At 41.2% G+C, this 21,886-nt stretch overlaps 1 protein-coding gene across 1 annotated transcript in view; it reads right to left on the bottom strand.

Annotated features, from left to right (window-relative positions):
- Positions 1–21,886, bottom strand: part of LOC144752596 (VPS10 domain-containing receptor SorCS1-like) — a 1,975,184-nt gene that overhangs the window by 603,151 nt on the left and 1,350,147 nt on the right. Inside the window, exon 15 of the mRNA XM_078640477.1 lies at positions 17,124–17,241. Coding sequence (XP_078496603.1) covers positions 17,124–17,241 — 118 coding nt within the window. The remainder of the gene's footprint in view (positions 1–17,123; positions 17,242–21,886) is intronic.

Raw genomic sequence — 21,886 nt, forward strand, 5'->3', positions numbered from 1 at the left:
AGAATTGGAATTATGTGGATAAAAATGTTTGTGCAATATTAACCTGATTGGGTATGGAGTGTTGAATTTACCACCTTGGGTATCGAATGGTTTAAATGAATTTCCCTGGGAGATAATATGTATTATGATACAGTGCTTTCATTTAGTTTCAACAATTTACAACTTTCTATTTTAAAATTTGCAATACTTGTACAAGTGCACTTAAGTCGCAGCTCTTTTTGGTACTCGACATCGGTAAAGTCTGTAATTAGTTATCATTTTGTGCGTAGTAGTGAATCGTGTGGTTTTTACGTTTAAATAACAGGAAATGTCGTAGCTCGATCATGTGATCAAGGCCATTTCGTGTGGCCGAAACTCATCTCAGACAACATTGAATAATATTGAATAAATTCACAGTTTTTGGCAGCGCAACAGTTGGAGTCCATGCCTGCTTCTTTGGAGGTTTGCTGCAGTTGGGATCTTTTTTTTTTAGATAAATATATCTATCTATATCTATATCTATCTATCTCTATCTATATCTATCTATCTATCTATATCTATCTATCTATCTATCTATCTATCTATCTATCTATCTATCTATATCTATCTATCTATCTATCTATCTATCTATCTATCTATATCTATCTATATCTATCTATATCTATCTATCTATCTATCTATCTATCTATCTATCTATCTATCTATCTATCTATCTATCTATCTACCTATCTATATAGACACCTTGGCTCGCATTCGTAGACCCCTGGTGATTCTCTTATCGGTGCAGTACTTGTCGGCAGAGCCCCGCCGAATTTAATCCGCCACAACAAGGAAAAAAGTACGCACAGGATCATCATTTCTTCATATGCTTCCATACGCTTTCATATCGATGAAGTTTTTGAAACTCAAAACTTTATTTGGACTGATTTTGTCGTCCATGATTTTGACAACCTGCAACCTCCTAAGTTTTTTAGTAATTGGGTTTAGTAATGGGCACTACTGATATTTATCTTGCCCATTAATCCCATGTTTTAATACGGACCGTTCATATTTTCCTCACAATTACACAGTAACGTGACATTTATAACCTATTTTTACGGAGCTCCGATTTTTATATTGCCACTGTTTTTGGTATGTGTGCTTGGCACTCCTAAGTTTACCTGCTATTATTGCCTTGGTTTAAACCTCGATTTAAGACCTCCAGTGGGCTGAACTCTATTGTGGGAATTCCAAGACACAGATTAATGGGCAAGATAAATAACAGTAGTGCCCATTACTAAACCCAATTACTAATTGTCAAAATCATGGACGACAAAATCAGTCCAAATAAAGTTTTGAGTTTCAAAAACTGCATCGATATGAAAGCGTATGGAACTAAAAGGTATCAAACTGCCGCTTTTCTAACGACATCATCAATGTGTAAAAAATTCTGTAAAAAGTTGTAAATAGGGTAGAAATAAGTAGTTTCATGTTGACTACATATTCCATAATCCCTAGCAACAAGAGAGAAAGTGACATGTCAGTCACATGTTTGGGGAACCATTTCTTATAGGATGGTTTAAACTTTGTGAAGTATCTACCGTGAGCAAGTTACTGGGTGTAACGAAACGCGTCGGTATTTTCTAATGCTGAAGATCGCTGGTTGAAAATAAAGAAACGATGAAGAAATGATGATCCTGTGGGTGCGTACTTTTTTCCTGTAAGAGGAGTTGTGGCGGATATATATATATATATATATATATTAACTGAAAAAACCATAGGTTAGAGACCATATATAGTTAGCTGGACATTTTATTGACATAAAACCAATGAAATTCCATATATAGTTAGTTGCACTAACTATATATCGCGCACCCGCAATCCACTGCTGATGATGTCACATATTACATCATTCATGACATGGTCAGTGACATCACTGATGACATCACTGATGACATCTCAAATGACATCACTGATGACATCACTGATGACATCTCAAATGACATCACTGATGACATCATCTAGTGTCTGTGTGTTTTTGTAAAGTTTAAATATGTTTTACATATTGAAGAATGAGTGGATGTATGGAAGACTGAGTGTGTGTGTGGCTGGCTGGGAGGTGTGTGACTCTCTGCATATCAATGTGTACTTGTATCAGTGATTGTATAAGAGAGTAAGTATGTGTTAGTATATGTGTGAAAAGTATGGTGTTCTGTGTTTAACTGTATAGATGAGGAAATCGAAGTGTGATTGATTCTTCACAGGACTGACTAGGTGTATGAGTGCATAGGATAGTGTTGTAATAATGAGTGACTGTATGTATGAGTGATTGTATGGGTGAATGAGTGAATGTGTGTGTAGATGTAGGAATCAGTGAGTGCGTATGTAGTAACTGGTATTGGTGTGTCATGATGTCATCAGTGATGTCATTTGAGATGTCATCAGTGATGTCATTTGATATGTCATCAGTGATGTCATCAGTGATGTCACTGAAGTATGGTGTTCTGTGTTTAACTGTATAGATGAGGAAATGGAAGTGTGATTGATTCTTTACAGGACTGACTAGGTGTGTGAGTAACTCCATGGATGAGTGGCAGTGTGTGAGTGTCTGCATAGGTGTATGAGTGCATATAATAGTGTTGTAATAATGAGTGACTGTATGTATGAGTGATTGTATGGGGGAATGAGTGAATGTGTGTGTAGACGTAGGAATCAGTGAGTGCGTATGTAGTAACTGGTATTGGTGTGTCATGATGTCATCAGTGATGTCATTTGAGATGTCATCAGTGATGTCATCAGTGATGTCATTTGAGATGTCATCAGTGATGTCATCAGTGATGTCACTGACCATGTCATGAATGATGTAATATGTGACATCATCAGCAGTGGACTGCGGGTGCGCGATATATAGTTAGTGCAACTAACTATATATGGAATTTCATTGGTTTTATGTCAATAAAATGTCCAGCTAACTATATATGGTCTCTAACCTATGGTTTTTTCAGTGAATTTTCAAGGTTTTGTAAATGCAAATTCCTAACTATATATGGTCTATAACCTATGGTTTTTTCAGTGAATTTCATTGGTTTTTTAAAAGCTAATATCTATAGCTGTAAAATATATTCTTTATTACGTGACGTATCACGTAGCCACGTGAGACGCCTCATGACGCGTCGCATAACCGTGACGTATCGGCTCTGCAGCGCAAACAAAACCCGTAACGTAAGCGTGCCGGAGCACGCTTACAGATATATATTTTTTTTTTTAACCTTAATTAGACAAAATCCACACGTGCACATATCTTGAGGCCTTGCAAAGGCACATCAAACAAACAGTCCCTACAATTTTGCCAAGTTTGCTGGAAATCTATTCCCTTAATTTTTTTTTTACTGTTTCTCTTGGTTTTCCCCTTGTTACGCTTACCGGGACGCTACCCGGTACGCGAACCGGACGCTCCAAAAACACAAGATGGCGGACTCCCGTTACGCTGCCGGTTAGCTGCCCGGTTCGCGTACCGGGAAGCGCCTCTACCGCGAAAAATCGCGGGGGACTTTAATATCCCCCTCATCAATCCTAGGGGGTCAGGAGGGGTTTACCTTGCCCCCTTTCCTTCATTTCCCCCTTCTTTTTTCACCACATCTTGTCTCTCGAACCTACCGAGAGACAAGATGGCGGCCGCTCCGGACTGTTTACAATGTTGACAGCTACGCTGCCGGTTAGCTGCCCGGTTAGCTGCCCGGTGAGCTGCCCGGTGAGCTGCCCGGTTCGCGTACCGGGACGCGCCTCTACGGCGTAAAATCGCAAAAAAAAAAATGTTTTTATTTTTTGCCCCGCGGGGCACTTTAATATCCCCCTCATCAATCCTAGGGGGTCAGGAGTGGTCTACCTTGCCCCCTTCCTTCATTTCCCCCTTTGTTTTTCACCACATCTTGTCTCTCGATCGTACCGAGAGACAAGATGGCGGCCGCTCCGGACTGTTTAGAATGTTGACAGACACCGGAGAGCCAATCAGCTTCGCTTCGCGAAGTTCCGTTACGCGTCAGGTACGCGAACCGGGGCGCTAACCGGAGCGCTGTCACAGATATATATATTTTTTTAAACGTTAATTTCTCAAAATCCACTGGAGCACATATATTGAGACATAGCAAAGGCACGTCGGGCAAACCATATCTACAATTTTGACAAGTTTCATGTAAATCTATTCAGCCGTTCGAGCTAAAAGTGAGTCCAACCGCCCTATGGAAAAATGAATGGTGAAAACGCGTTTTGGGACCCCCCTTTTTTCTCGGCCCCCCCTTGACGAAACCCCCCCAAATTTTCAGGGGCTGCTCAGAAACGAAATGTGCCATTTTCCAGAAAATTTCAGCCAATTCCGTCCACAAACGCCAAAGTTATTAGACATAGAATTTTCAGAAATCCCATAGAGAAAAAATCCTAACTATATATACCCACTGGCTATCGCCAGTAGGTAATATACATATATAAACATATATAATCTGCATATCTATATAAATATAAATGCATGCATACATATACATATATGCATACGTATGCATGTTATTTACATGAAAGTTTTAAAAACACTAATAAAAGCAAAGCTAAAAAGCCACCTCACTACAAACAGAATGGCTTTAACTTAAACGAGGGCGAGATCTATTGCATTTTCAATGCTTGTTTACTTTGGTTCTATCAAGAAGGCATTCAGATGTGTCACACATTTGCCATAAATTCTGAATGTTAGCACTCTAGTTGCTCATTAGATCACTGTAGTAAAGCTAGTGCTCACCAGGGAAGTCTGCTGCTAATCATGGTTTGCAGCCATTTTCCCGCATTTTTTATCCCGCAGACTTTCAGTCCGCATACCATTATCCCGCAAGGTCATTGACCTCGCATACCATTATCCCGCATTTTTTCAAAACGCATGTGCATTTATCGCGCATGCCTTTACAAAGAATTACGTTTTAAAGGCATGTATGGTAAATGCATTTGCGTTGTGAAAACCACGATGACGAGAGAGGTAAGTGGGTTTGTGTTAATTTTTTCGTGGGTTAGTGATTGTGTAGTGTAGTGTAGTGTTGTGTAGTGTAGTGTTGTGTTAGTGTAGTGTAGAGTTGTGGTGGTTGTTTAGTGTAGGGTCATGCTGGGGGTAGTGTTTTAGGGTTTAGGGTTGTGTTGTAGTGTTTGCGTAGTGTAGGGTCATGCTGGGGGTAGTGTTTTAGGGTTTAGGGTAGTGTTGTAGTGTTTGCGTAGTGTAGGGTCATGCTGGGGGTAGTGTTTTAGGGTTTAGGGTTGTGTTGTAGTGTTTGCGTAGTGTAGGGTCATGCTGGGGCTAGTGTTTTAGGGTTTAGGGTAGTGTTGTAGTGTTTGCGTAGTGTAGGGTCATGCTGGGGGCAGTGTTTTAGGGTTTAGGGTTGTGTTGTAGTGTTTGTGTAGTGTAGGGTCATGCTGGGGGTAGTGTTTTAGGGTTTAGGGTAGTGTTGTAGTGTTTGCGTAGTGTAGGGTCATGCTGGGGTGTAGTGTTTTAGGGTTTTGGGTAGTGTTGTAGTGTTTGCGTAGTGTAGGGTCATGCTGGGGGTAGTGTTTTAGGGTTTATGGTAGTGTTGTACTGTTTGTGTAGTCTAGGGTCATGCTGGGGGTAGTGTTTTAGGGTTTAGGGTAGTTTAGTTGTTTAGTGTATGCTAAAGGCATATTCGTTCTAAAGGTTTTCGTTATTTTAATTTGTAGCCTAATAGTACATGCGGGATTTTTTTTGCGGACTGATGGTATGCGGGATTTCCTCATATATTCGCTAATCATACTTTCTATGGCAAAATGAACCCCCTCATTTTGTTCCTTTTTAAATTAAATGTTTTAAGAATTACCACTTTATTCCAATCAAGATGGCTTCAGGTGTGCCATACCTTTGTAATAAGTAGGACTGTTAGCACTCTAGTTGTTCTTTAGAACACTCTGGGACATTCTGTCATTGGGCTATAGTTGGGCTACATCTGGCTGATATTTGGGCTACATTTGTTTTTTTTTGTCTCTGGTGGCCATCTTTGGGCTAAATTGGGCTACATTGGGCTACATTGGGCTCCAACATATATATAGCCCAATGTAGCCCAATATATATTTTTCAAAGTTAATTTTCGTAAAAACCACTGGAGCCTATATCTTGAGACATAGCAAAGGCACATCGGGCTACCAGTCCCTACAATTTTGCCAAGTTTGGTGTAAATCCATTCAGCCGTTCAGGCTAAAAGTGAGGCCAACCGCCCTATGGAAAATTGCATGGGAAAAACACGTTTTGGGACCCCCCTTTTTTCTCGGCCCCCCCTTGACGAAACTCCCCCAAATTTTCAGGGGCTGCTCAGAAACAATATGTTCCATTTTCCTGAAAATTTCAGCCAATTCTGTCTTCAAACGCCAAAGTTATTCGACATAGAATTTTCAAAAATCCCATAGGAAAAAAATCCTAACTATATATACCTGCTGGCTATCGCCAGTAGGTAATATATATATATATATATATATATATATATATATATATATACACACATAATAGTATGCAACTGCGTGTATATGTTATTACTGATAGGACAGGATGTGTGCTGGACCAATAATTACCTCTCCAACCCCTCTTTTGGATAAAGGATTTTTAAAGTTTAAAATGTCCTTACATTGACAAGGTTCCTAAAGCTATTTTCACTGTGGCAGGGTTAGCTGTTCCATAGAAAAGCATTTGGAGTTAATATGAACATTAAATAATGTTATCTCCACCTAGGAACTAGTTATAAAAATTAATTCTTGGACTTTTAAAAATGTATATTACAAATTCCAAACATTGGTAAAATTCAATTTTACAAAATGCACTTTACAAAGTCCCTTTTAACCTGCCTAAATCCTCCAGTGGTCATTTGTATGAGCTTCTCATTGCCAACTAGGAGCTGAATAGCTCCATGATGACGTGTTAACTAGTTCCCAGAGGGTGGACAAATGGCTTGAATGTGGGCAGGAGTACTGTTCTAATGATAGGATGACTATCTGGGGAGTGCTGAGGAACTTAATTAACATCAAAAGATGCCTACCATATTACAGGCAGATGTAGCTAGCACCTCGACCTGCCCTCATTCTCCTTTTAGTTAGTCAGGCATCAGGTCCAGTGAGAGAGGAGTTACTGCCATAACCAGCTTTGAGTGACTACAGTGGAGGGGTTTCTTATTTCCCTGGCTATACTTCTAGCGTGAGCACAGGAGGTCCGCACTAGAGATGAAAAGTTCTGCCATCTTGGTTTTAGGTAGAGAGGGCATTTGTAGGATTGTTTGAGGTAGTGCACAGAGGATTTGCTGCCAAAGTGGGTAGGGTTACCCCAGAGAAGTTTTTCCCTATTGGTTAGGGAGGAGGCCAGGAATCACCTTCATACAAGTGCCACGCATACATGTGGCACCCCTGGGAACCCCATTCAGATCACTATGAACCTGTGAAATATAGAAGGACTGCACCTGCTGTTGAGACATGTGAGGAGAATCCTAAGGACTAAACCTGCTCCCACTTGTACCCAGGAGAAAGAAGTTCACTCAAAGATCAGTTGGATAACCTCCTGTTAAGCTGCAGAGACACAAAAGCCACAAAAAAGTCCAAGTTAATTAGAAGCCAAGCTGACCAATTTAAACTGGATCTGCCCTGTACCCTGCTGGTGGCTTCTGTTGGAGTGAATCCTGAAATCCAAGTGTTGCTTTTGAGGTCGTGGAACCCTTGGCTGGTTTCAGACTATACTCACCCTGCTTAAACCTGAAAACCTGGGACTTTGAAACTGTTTGCTATTTTTTGCTTGGAGACAAGCCTTTGGATCAGGACCAACCTGCGAGCTAATCCCAACGGTGCCTGGCTGGCAGCCCTGGTTTTAATGCAACTTCTGCTACATTCTTCTCCACAGCAGCAAATCAATTTATAGTGATGATGATGCTGACCGGCATCCAATGACATCTAACACTTTTTAGCCATAGCCAGTGGCCTTATTTCCTCTTTCAAAGTCTGACTTTCAGACAAAAGTCTGAAGATTTAACGGTTCACTGGCCCAACAGTGAGCAACATCTGATTGATCTTGAGATCTTCCTTAGCATAAACTGCAGACTTTTCCTGCTTAGACCTTTTCTTGCTTTCATCAGCAGCTTCACCAATACCTAATCCTTTGTCAACCCATCATCAACAAGCTCATCTTCAGTTCCAATCTGCAGCCTTGCCCTGCTGAGGACTCTACCCTCCTGGAAGTTTTCCAACTGTTAAGTTAACTCTTTGACCAGGACCAACCTGGGATCATATGAACCCTAACTCCATCGCGATTGACCTCAAACATTACACTTATCGTGGTCCAGCACGACCAGTTGCCTATGCTTGGTGCTTTGCCCTTTTTTGTGCTACTTCTTAAAAAAAATCTAAATATCCATATCTCAGTATCCCCCTTATTGGATTTTTGTCATTTTGGTCAATATTATAGACTCTATTTTTATAAATTGTAGTGGGCTTTTATTGTGTTCTCTTTTTGACTTTTTAACTGTTTTGATACTTTTAAACACTTCACACATTTTTCTTAAGTTAAACCTGTGCGCTCTCTACCATGGCTACCCGGGGCTGAGCTCAGATATAAATTACTGAAACATTTGCAGGTCTTACCAAGAACAGTGCCTTTATTACTGTGGTGGACTACCATCCACACCAATTAATAATCTACTTTCTCACAGTCTACATCTCCTGCTACTGTGCACTCCACTATGTTCCTTCTGAAACTCACCTTCAGGATTCCTTCACTTCAATCAATATTTTAACTTTCATACAAAGAAATGCTCTTCAATAGCTGTGCAAAATCCAATAGGCAAGAACATGGTCAGGCTCCATGGATAATCTCCCAAGGTTTTGTGAACATCTGAACTCTAACGACATGGGGATCCACCTCACATAGAACCGGAGCACCATCGAAATAGAATTTCTGGATGCACATCACAAGGGACACACAAGACATTGTCCTTTTGTGGGATTGATCAGATTGCATTGGACCCCAGGGGTGGGAACAAAGAACTGCCCCTTAGACGTGGGGAGGCACTATGCATCATGAAGCTCCAGGAGGTAGAACATGGTATGAATACAGACCACGAATTACATTACTTCCTGGGCGACTAAACATCTGACCACAACCAGAACTTGTTAATCACATACCAACTTATTGGCATAAGATATATACTTCTCTACCATGGTCTTAGAATGGGATGATAGACTGTTTTGAAATGTATTATAGCGTCCCTATGTCTCATGTTTAAAGTATAATGTAATGATTGTACTAATTGTTCTGATAGACTCACATGATAATTTGTAACAAATAATAGATGTAGACATGCCATTGTATAGTGCCAACTACTGTACAGGCATGGGATTGGATATGTATGTGGCACTGAACATCCAAGATATGGGATGTGAAGAGATAACTCATGATATTAGACTGTCAAATAATGTACTACCAAATAATGAATAACCTCCACCCCGTGGGTTACGTATCATGTATAAGAAATTTTAATGATACTGACATATGACCTGTTTACAATATTTGTATTTCTCGCATGCGAAACCATGCGATTTGTGTCCCCATCGCATTCCTCTTTCTGAATATCGCCAACATCCCTTCTTGCAGATTGATAGTCTACACTTATATAGTTTCTCACTCATTCTCTCCCCATGAACACTATGGGTCCAGGTTAGGATATTGACATCAACGCTTAAATATTTGAGCTAGAATAGTGAACCAACTAATAATATTCTAGTGATTACTTTTGAATATTGCACAGATACATACCAAACTTTGATATCTACTGATTACTCCTTTCCATAAGTACTCACCGCAACGTCGTACTAATCTAGGTACAATAGTGACCCAAATAATATCATTATTCTAGGGGCTTCCTTGTGATTTTTGCACAGTTACGTGCCAATTTTTGATATTTATTGAATACTGTTTTTCATATATATTCACCGCAATACGGGCAGAACCACACACCCAACATGGCTGCCATCTGAAAAGGGGGGGCCATTGGCCCCCCCGCCCGCATGGCGGTGCGGCAACCCCACTCTCCTCCTGCTTCCCGATGGTGGGGCGTGACCTCCCGGCGTCCAGTGATGACGCGGGGGTATGCGCCTCACCACCGATTGGCTGGCACCCGACCGTGACCCGGAAGGCGAAGGAAGACTTCCGGGTCAGGGGGGGCGGGCTGCTGAAGGGGCGGGTGGAGGGGGCATGTTGCCCCCTCCCTGTGCCCCTGTAATAAAGGCGGGGGGAGCGCTCAGATGGCCCTTGTTGCCCGGACGCTCCCCCACACTGGTCGTGCCCCGCGCTCGGGGCTGCCTGATTTTTCCCCCACCCACCATCCCTGGAACTAAAAGTTGTTTTGCATTGTTTGATAACTTCAGGGGCAGGGTCAACTAGTGCTTCAAAGGGGCGCGGGTGGGTGAGTCACGCTTCCCTTAGGCCGGTAGCCACCCCGCGCGTACTCATGACGTCAGCGAATGGCGCAGAGTAAGGGCCCTCGTTTAGTGGGTAAATGGAGTTCACGGCGTGGACCGAGTAATTAATGGGCTCGGCTGCGCATGCGCACCTACGGGGAGGCGCAGCTAGTGGGACCTGACACCGGTTAGCGACCTTGCCATATGGCCAGAAATGTTAGTATGCAAAATTAAGATGAGGATGTTAGATTCGGTTAGGAAACAATCTGTATTAGAATTTTGTTACGGTTAGCCTCTCATACCTGTTGACAATATTGTATCTAATATCCTGTTAATTTTGCATGTTGATATTTTATATTACAATTTTATTGTTTTTATATCTTAATAAATACGGCCGGGGGGTCTTCAGATCCCCCGCCTTCCAAAGACAATTATGTTTCATGTCTGTGTTCGGGTTGGTGTGGGTCCATTGGAAGGGGGCGGTAGCCTTCACTTACCATGTTTAATATACACTCCCAACAGCTTGCGTGCTAGTTGATTGGGCTACTTAAAGGCTTTTCCTTCCGGGTTCGACACCCACACGGCTATACTGAGGTGCCCGAGGTCAAATGTTACGAGGACGCTGCCACACACAGGTATTTACAATTTCAAACGTAGCAACTTAACTAAGGAGTTCGCAGTTCACTGTTTTAAGCTATGTAAGAGTACTTTTATTGTTTGCAGCGCATCGCTAACTACTAGAATACGCCACCTAAAAATGGACGTACAGACGCAACACTGATACGTGTGTGTCGGGTAAGTGGCAGAGTTCTGTTAACACACTTGCCATCATTTTTCCGTCACCCCACTTAATGACGCAGCTCACTCTGTTAATACTATACAGGGTGGCGTCCCCACATTTACTCATGACCGACTATCCTGATATTGTCATATGCACGGGAAACATCAAACGACAGCTCATTTGCCTCTGTCCCATACTACTAAGCACACTTACGCAGTGCATCGGAGCCACTCATTGATTGTCTCAGTGCACCTCTTACTGCCCCACTGAGTGATCTCGCCGGCTTAACCCGCAATCGCGTTAAATCTACCTATTTGACAGGATACACTTAATGTCAATGATAAAGCTCACTCCTCTGTTTGAAACAGTCAAGCACATGACTCAGTGCCTTTGTTAATCATTACTGTAAATGGATAACTAGGGGGCAGTACATTGACGTTGTCCTTATCGCCATGTTTAATCACGTTGCTGCCGTTATTTAGCTTGCAAAATACGCCATTGCACTTAAAAACATGTGCACCTATCATTTGGGGTGCGGGCTTCTGCAATTAGAAATTTTGCTCTAATATTCCTATTATCCTCAATTTAATTTACAGATATATTTAGGACAGACGCAACCACTCTTCTTTGGAATTTTCCCAGCAGCACTAAGGCTGGGAAGAAATTATAACCAGTCAGAAGGTATGTCCCTTAGATAGTTTATGGCTTCATGGGACCCCTTCTTCTCTCTTCAATATAAATATAAGATATGTGTACAGGAACATAATATTCTACACATTTTTAGGCTCAAAATGCTATCTGGGATACATACAGGTAGGGCTGGGCCTGCACCCAGTATTTATGCCCTACCAAATCACAGCATTAACATAATTTTTATGCGCACATGTCCCTCTTTTATTCCTTACAATACCCTATTCCCTCCGCTGCATCAGCTATAAGCCTTCCAACCCCATCCAATTGCTTTCTGGTATGAATACTGTTTTGCTCACCACGTCAGATATTATCCAACACAATGAATCTATGTATCAGAGATTGTAAGATGATTTATTGCACAAATAGGCACTTACGCAGTGAAGTGATTGGTTCACATATATCTGTTTTTTTTTGGCATTTGATATAAAAGTGCACAGTTGGGACCACTTGCACATCATATGTACAGTATGTATCAATTGTGCCCACATTTATGGGCTTATATTTTGTTTTTATATATGTTTTTCCAGCCCTGACGAAGTCGCAGGTCTCTTGTCCCGATCGACGAAACACGTGTTCGCTGGAGCTACAACAAGAGAACATTAAATTCATTTATATACGCCATGCTTGTTTCTTTGCTATAAGTGATTAACACTGTTTGCATGTGTGCCAGGGCCTGATATGAGGCAAGAACATAATGTAAAAATATTATCCTGATGATGGTTCCTAGTGCACATGGAACGATGAACCAAACCATGAATGGTTGGGATTGATACTTTCTGAAAATCATTTAAAAATATTGTTCGGAAAAAGATTTGCTATGTCCTTCCTTGTGTTGGTGCATAATAGCTAGGTTGTTTTGCATGACTATTTTAAAGAGAAAGTACAACAATGTTTTAACATTTTTTATATTATACTATTTAGGAATACAATAATAGTTTATGAAGGTATATTTTGAATATGCAATTTATAAATCAAAGTTTTCTAAACTAAAAACAATATGATTAAATCAGTCTTTACAAAAAAGCAATCACACAATAATTTGTTCAGGGTGCGTACCTGATGCTTTCCCTGCCCACCTGAACTTTGTTGCAGGCTGTACTGCCTAGGGTGGAAATAAGTCCCCCAGACTTCTGTGTAGCGAGGCAGGGCCAAAGGTAAACTGCTCATAAGCAGCAGAGGAGTCCCGCAGCATGGGTGTGCTACTGCTGCTTTCCCTGCTCGCTTGAACTTTATTGCTGGCTGTACTGTCTGTACTGGGACTACATCCTCCGGACTTCCATGTAGTAAGGTGGGGTGAAGGTGAAGTGCTGACAACTGCCTGAGGAGTCCAGCAGCATAGGTGTGTTCCTGCTGTTTTCCCTGCCCAGGTGAACTTTGTTGCTCTCTATACTTTCTGGGGTGGGACTACGTACCCTAGACTTCTGTGTAGCAAGGCAAAGAATAAGAAGAATCGCTCATTAGCGCCAGGCGAGTCCAGCAGCATGGGACCTGAGCGGGGCACGCCCGGGCATATGCCCGGGTGAAGACTGGGCCAAGTTGGGTCCTTCTTAGCCCATCATAGACCAGAGGAGGCCAGGCCCACCCCTCTTGGCTTCAGCTCACCGGCAGCCATCAGGGGTACTGTTGATAAGGTATTGTAGGCCATTTCCCTCACTTTCAACTCTCCCTGTGAAATTGCAACAATAAATGGGAAAACAAAGTTACTTCTGTCTCTATCTTGGGCCCCCAGACACACCCACATACAACAATTGACTGTTTTCTGGTCTGATCGGTTGATGTTATCTCCAAAAAGATTAAACTGATGGAGTGGCGGCTTTCCCTCATGGACAAAGGCCTTGCTCCATTCATGGTACCTCTGCTCTCCATGCGACTGCCCGCAGCCCTACCGCCGAGGTTTGCTCCCCAAGCACAGCAAATTTCCTTGAAAGGGTAGGTGGCATACTGTGTAACAGCATTGTCAATATGCCAGGTAGATGCGGCAGGTCCATATAACATTAGAGTGCCTGCTCCCTTCCCTCCGGACCCTGGCCCAATAGCAAAATGAAGGCAAAAGGTCTAGTAACTAAAATAATCAAATGCAAAATCCACATCGAAGTTGGGGAGCCCAAATATCCCCGTCAGCTCTCCCCCTCCTCCCCCACTGACCATGCTTTCTGGGATACTATAAATGGCCAACTTGGTAAACTTTTGTACCATAAATTGTGGCCAGGGTATGATTGACTTGCAGCTCTTGAGGCCAGTTTAAAATGCCTAATTGAGCAACAGGAGGGGCTACACGGGCCCTTCTCAGGGGTCTTCATCCACTGCTGTCAGAACTGCCACCACATCCCCTGTGCAACTCTCTTCCCATTCTAAAGTAATGTGTGAAAGGGGTGGCAATGGCCCACAGTCAATAACTACAACTTTTTGTGGCACTCCTAGAACCTCAAGCAGTGGGGCCACCTCTATGAAATAACAACCAGCTGGATAGAAGGCCTAGATCTCCTGCCTGTTATCAATCTTCCCCCGCTTTCAGCCCATAAGTTGTTATTTGCCAAAAGCCTCAACTGAATCAACATTCAAATTCTGTATGTTCAATGCTTGGGGGGCATTGGGTCTCTTACCGGGTAATTTCCTGGAGACTACACAATCATAAACTTTCGAAACTTTCTGGTGGCCAGGGATATTCTGGCTCAAGCCAGGGCTGGAATGGTAAAACCTAGTCCTTTAAGGATTCTCTCACTGGGCTTTTCTTTTAATAAACCTTTGGCCCCGCTCACCATAGGGGGGGGGGTTCAATGGAGGTCAAGCCCTCCCTCAATCGCACAGTAGGATGCAATATGTTGCCCAGCAGTCACTTGGAGACAGAATGATGGCCCTCTCGGGCATGGAAGGTCATGCGCCTACCTAGCCTTTTAGCAACATGCAAACTGATTCACATACCCTGTCTAGGAATACATTTATGGTATTATCTGGCATGGAAGGTATTGACTCACACCACACAAGGGAGCGTGACCATGCCACCACTGAATAGGGCAGCAGGAGCAACATGAACCCTAGTTTATTTAGTTATGCGATCACCCACCCTGCCCTTATAAACTGGCAACCAGTGTATGCATGCTGGAGTATGCTGCTTCTATCTAGGAACATTGCAGGGAAACTTTATAATGAGGATTGGCTGAGTTATATTACAAAATCTGATATACTTGCTATCAGGAAACCTGGGCTTTTGACTCTGTAGCCATTAATGGGCTCAAATCGCACTGTTCCGATGCAATCCCATAAGCTGCTGGAAGAAGAAAGGTTGGCTTAACTATTTTTTGCGTCATGCTTCATCAGAAACTTGAAGGTCAAATTTCTAGCATCAAAGCCATGTTATCAAATTTTAAATCACCAACTGTCAAAAGTGTTAAATATACTTTTAGTACATGTCTATTTTAACTTGTTTTCTACACACCTCAGTATCAAGAGATGGGAAAGCTAGTGCGAGTTTTCCAATGTTCAAGGGGGATGATACTGGTCATTTTGCACATTCAATCTATGATGAAGCTCTAAACTAGTTGGTTTTATCACATAACCTGACCTTCTCATCAGACATTCAGGGCAATGGTAAAGTAACCCCCCCCCCACACACACTTTTACAGGAAGGGGCAAGAGCAGCACAATAGAATTCAACCTCTTATCGATGGATTTGGCACAGAATCTTGCATGTTATGAGGTATGCCCTCTTCCCCACATTGATCATAACCTCATTATTTTAAGGTTTTTGACCTCTCGTCACAATGGTACACCTGGTAAGACCAGCACCCTGTTGATTATTTGGCAAAATAGGGGGACCAATTAAACTGGGGCTCCAATGATCCACGTACGTTTTTCACTGGTTTTTGGTTACTGAGGCTTTCCATGACATCTTGTGCTGTATTTCCTTAAAGACAGATCCCACTAAAATCTTGGACAGAGTTCTGGGGATCTGTGGAGTCATTTATCAATGCCTTTTGTCAATGTAACCACCAAAAGAGCGAGTTGTACCGTCATGGTTTAGCCCTGAATATACTGTAGCACTTAAAGCCTTGAATCTGGCCACTAATAAAATGCCCCGTAATACTGCTGATATTAGAGAAGCAAGAACTACATATAAGCAAGTTATTCAGAAAAGGAAACAAGAAATCATAATGAAAGTGTGGGAGGATTTGAATAAAGATGCTCTTTTGAAAGATATTAGACTTTTTTGGGACGTAGCCAATCCCCCCTTTTTTCAGACAGTCAAATCACCAAAATTCAGTGTCATATCTCTGGTAAATATTTGCATGTACCTATTAACAAAATATGTACCACCACAAGCATGGAACCTTATGTAACCTGGATTACCAACCCAGAATATAGATCTTATTGGACTACTGTGTATAGATAGATAGATAGATAGAAAGCAAATATATGTTCATGAAAGCAAAGTCACACCATGAAAGGTAAGATCAACCATCAAATCGAGGCTTCCAATAACAATTGAATATAAATCTCGTTAAAAATAATTATATTTAATGGTCTGAATCGCAAAGAAATGTGTACAAATGGTGACCTCTGTGTGATTTGGGTAGAGTTTTGGAGTTTCACAAAATCCGGCAGTACATGTGGAAATCATGCAAAATATGACTTTGCTGCTATTTTCCATTTCAACTATATATTCATCAGTAAATTGATTGTCCGCAGGGATGACAGTTCACTGGAGTTCTTGCATTAAGGAAATGCGCGAAACTATGTTTTGCTTCGGGTCGTAATTTTCCTGACAGAGAAAATATTTCCCCATGGAGCACCCTCTTCCCATCACCTCCATGAAATATAGTGACGTTCGCTTCGTCTTTGAATAGCGAAAATAACTTCCTGTATGTGTATACAGAAAACTATTCGCAAACGTAAGTGTCTTTTGCCATGCATCACGTTTTTCGTGACTGCCAGGAAAGGCCTAGTTTTCCGATCCTGCACTGTAATTACGACTATGGTCGCTCTGGTGCAATACCAGATCGTCCATTTAAAAAAACAAATCTGATCTGCAAGCAGAAACGTCCATCGATTCTGTCAGTTTAGGTCACATCATTTTCACACGTAGATCAGTTTTTCATATATGCATGTTTGACTTGCATGCGTAAAAACTATTGTGAATTGGGCTCAAATTCTCTACATTAATGAACGACAGCGAAGGCAGAATGAAGCACGACTAAACACACAACAATTCGATTGGTTGTATTACCTGGCTGTGGAGCTGCCAAGGTCGATAATCCTCCCGGGTACACCTTCTATCAAAAATAGATTTGTAGTCAACTTTAACCAATTGCCACTCTGAGCGATGACTGAAGTGTCCAAAGACCCTATAAAAATGTTAAACAAATAAGACAGTTAGACATTAAACGAAAGCAAACTATTTTATTCCATTCTATTATAGTTTTAGTGACTGACGCGTTTTGTCCTGAACGGCCTTTGTCAGAGTCACTTTCCACACCCAGAAGTGTTCTCTTTTCTACCAAAACAAGTGAGTAAACAATAATAAAGCAAGTAAACAGACTCAAGTAGAACACTATATAGTCTCATGTTTCAAAGACTGCCTGCTGTAGTCATTGTTAAATTTGAGGAAAAAACATTAATTGATATTTTGCGATGCCCACATTTATAATTTACCTATTTTTAACTTTATCAAAACTTAATAGTACATTTATACACATCAAACAATGCATGATTTTCCCAGGTCAATGTGACAGCTCCAAAATACATGCCAAGAGGCAGACTCCAGGTACATTTGTCAATATACCCTGCAATGAGATTGCACCCAGTGGCTTGGTCCCTCTATCTCTTACAGCATACTGCATGTTTCTGACTGTGTTCCAGAGTTCCGTAAACTTGAGGTACTATTAAAAAAAGAGTAAAAAAAGAACACAATCTAAAAATAGAAAATAAAACAAAACAGTCTATTCTGTGTGCATCTCTTCCGTGTTAAAACACACAAGCGCTTCAATACTTGATAATATACCTCTGAATAAAGCGCTAGTGTGTTTTAACAGGGAAGAGATGCATACAGAATAGACCCTTTGTTTTGTTTTGTTTTCTATTTTTGTATACATTAATACATATATATATGTATACATACATGTATATACATATATACACACACACACACATATATATATATATTCACTGAAAAAACCATAGGTTATAGACCATATATAGTTAGGAATTAGCATTTAAAAAACCTTATTTTACTCACACAAAACCATTGAAATTACATATATAGTTAGTTGCACTAACTATATATCGCGCACCTGCAATCCACTGCTGATGATGTCACATATTACATCATTCATGACATGGTCAGTGACATCACTGATGACATCACTGATGACATCTCAAATGACATCACTGATGACATCACTGATGACATCTCATTTGACATCAATGACCACATCACTGATGATATCATTCATATGACAATACAATGCATCTCCTCACATTTTAATATAACCTCTGTTTCACCCAGTGTTAAATACAGAATATAATTTTTGAAACCATTGACACACCAATACTAGTTACTACATACGCACTCACTGATTCCTACGTCTACACACACCTTCACTCATTCACCCATACTATCATTCATACATACAATCACTCATCTTTACAACACTATCATATGCACTCATACACCTATACAGACACTCACAGTCTGCCACTCATCCATGGAGTTACTCACACACCTAGTCAGTCCTGTAAAGAATCAATGACACTTCCATTTTCTTGTCTATACAGTTAAACATAGAGCACCTTACATTTTCAAACATATACTAACACATACTTACCTTGTTATACAATCATTGATACAAGTACACATTGATCTGCACAGAGTCACACACCTCCCAGCCAGCCACACACACACTCAGTCTCCCATACAAATACTTGGACAATCAATCAGTAACCCATATAGTTAATTATATAGCTACTGATCAAAACATGCAGCAGTTTACAGAACAACAGACATAATGATGCACAAATTAAGACACTTTAGTCACTAACCCATGCACTCAGTGAGACACATTTAATCACTCACTCATGCATTCAGTCATGCACCTACTAAATCCTTTGTCCAGACACTTATACTTCCACTCATTCTTCAATATGTAAGACACATTTTAACTTTACAGAAACATACAGTCACTGGATGTTGTCATCAGTGATGTCATCAGTGATGTCATTTGAGATGTCATCAGTGATGTCATCAGTGATGTCACTGACCATGTCATGAATGATGTAATATGTGACATCATCAGCAGTGGATTGCAGGTGCGCGATATATAGTTAGTGCAACTAACTATATATGTAATTTCAATGGTTTTGTGTGAGTAAAATAAGGTTTTTTAAATGCTAATTCCTAACTATATATGGTCTATAACCTATGGTTTTTTCAGTGAATTTTCAAGGTTTTGTAAATGCTAATTCCTAACTATATATGGTCTATAACCTATGGTTTTTTCAGTGAATTTCAATGGTTTTTTAATAGCAAATATCATAAGCTGTCGAATGTCAAGTACGTGGTAAGTGAAAACATTTTCGTGTTTATGCACACTGATCTGCTTTGAATGGTGCCCCCCCCCCTCATTTCTATTAGGAGTACTCTCTCTTTGCAGATAGTGAAAGGTAGTTAACGCAGGCCTTTGCCCCCGTTGTAATCCGTCGTGCCTGCTTCTCTCTCCATTTGATTGATTGTTATCCAAGTATTTACTGTTTTAGAATTAGTTCTCTTTGGTTCATTCTCTATTTACAAACAAACACAGAGTCGCAATACTCTGTTTAGTCTTTGCAGATAACGAAAAATCGTGTAAAAAAAAAGAAAAGGAATCGAGCAAAATCAGTAGGCCACTAATGGGATCTCTTTTTGACCTCGCTAAAATAGAAACATTAGGAACAACCCCTCATGACAAATACAAAACTAGTGAGATGAACTGAACTCCACACAATGATGGCTGCAAAACAGCTCGGCTCCGCCACCCACCCCGCCCAAAATAACGATAAAGAGCGGCTGCCATGATTGGTTGCGGAATGGCCACGACGGAGCTACGAAATGATGCTGCTCTCATGCTAACCCCAGCTTCAGTCTGAAACATCCAGAAACACTGTAGACTACCAATTCGATCAGTTCCGGTAGCGCCCCAATGTAACCCGGTAGAGAAGAACTAGCCCTCCCCTCTTTCACTGATGGTTCTTGTTGCCTGTCCCTTCTGTTCTCATTTAACAGAACTATTTAGCCTGCTGAAAGGGGTTGTGTTCCGACCGCTGGTTGGTGGAGACATTTTGACTATATTCTGGACCTGCGTTGTCGCGTAATGCGTCATATGACGCGCCGCGTTAGCGCATCCGGAAGTCATCCGGGGCGCGCAGCGCGTAACGTAAGCATAACAAGTCATGTGACTTGTTAATAAAACTTTTCATTGGTTCATTTTACTTTTCTTATTGTAATGATGAAAGGCTTGCTCATATGACCTAAAAATTACGCTTTTCATTACTTCCGAACATTATTTTTTCTTAAATATATGTTATAATGTTCCAGGCTAATGTACTTTCCCGGAAATTTTACAACTGTCCTGCAAGTAAAATATATTCTTTTTTCGAGAAAAAGAGCGTTTCTTCGTCCCATGATGGAGCCGTTGAGCAAAAGAGGGTCGACCTGCTGTCTTAGTCGCCGATACGCCTGAATATGAGATTCTTATCGATCACTTTATGTTGCAGGAATAGAAAACACAACAGCCCTTGACCATTTATCTTTACTGCGTTCCTTCGTATTATACCTTTTACCCTTCATGTAATTGGTCTGCTTTATTTCACTTGCCTTTTAATGATTCTAAAACAGTGACTATTATTACAAACTTTACCAATGTATATACTACTACCATGTTTTCTTTTAAAAACCTTTATTGTGAAAATTTCATTATACAAATACGAGCCTATAACCACGTGGGCCGGCCACGGAGCAAACTGTAATCGTATGTGATGAGTAGACATTTACACTGTAGAGGAACGTAACGGGCGGGCCATTAGGTTGCAAGAACTAAGGTGTCTAACAGTTACGGAATCGGTGGACGTACATTTTATAATTAAAATACGACAGGGCCAGTTACAATAAAATTATCTAGATATACATTTGCGGGCAAGTACCATGGGTGACGTTAATTCGAACTTTCAACAGTACAGTAATCAATAACACATCAGAACTTAATATCAATAGGGATGTCGAAATATTCAATCAATTCTCGTCCCCGCCCGCCATGTGCTTCAAAACTGCATACGTATCTCGTGATTTCAAGGTTCTGCAACCAGTACACAACAAGGAGTTACGAGTCCCATTTATTCCGGCGCCATTTTGGGCGAGGACGGGCAGGTCCAGGATATAGTCAAAATGTCTCTACCAACCATCGACTATGATGATGTTCATATGCTGTATTTATTAGAGTAACACTCATCTGCCCACATGAAATTAATTTACCACAATCTAAACATGTCATTTTAATCTTTCCAAAGTTCTTCTAAATATTTGGGACCGTTTCCCTTGCCTCTGAAGCTCTCAGTGCCACTTCTTTGATGAATGTACTAGCAGGTCAGGGGTTCTCCTCCAAATCTCTCTTTTATGCAGCACTATAATTAATTGGTGCCACCTCTCCATATGACGATGCATGGTATAGTTACCACAACTATATATTTTTTCGTTTCCTCTGGAGAGTTCATCGTGGCAGATGAAGCGTGTAACATACCGGGCATTTACCTTTTTTTGCATGTACAGGAAAGGAAAAAAAAATCGAGCGTTCGAGTTCTTAGGTGTCCCAGGGCCATTTTAGTGGACCAGGCCCAAATCCAAAGAACAGCTATCTCACAGGCTAATGGGGCGACCCACGCCGAGTTTCAGCATTGTAGGATGACCACACAAGTACAGCAACTTGCTAGACATCACCTCGGTGCCATCCGGATCTCGGCGCC

This window comes from Lissotriton helveticus, chromosome 5_1 (genome assembly GCF_964261635.1).
Source record: "Lissotriton helveticus chromosome 5_1, aLisHel1.1, whole genome shotgun sequence".
Classification (NCBI taxonomy): Eukaryota; Metazoa; Chordata; class Amphibia; order Caudata; family Salamandridae; genus Lissotriton; species Lissotriton helveticus.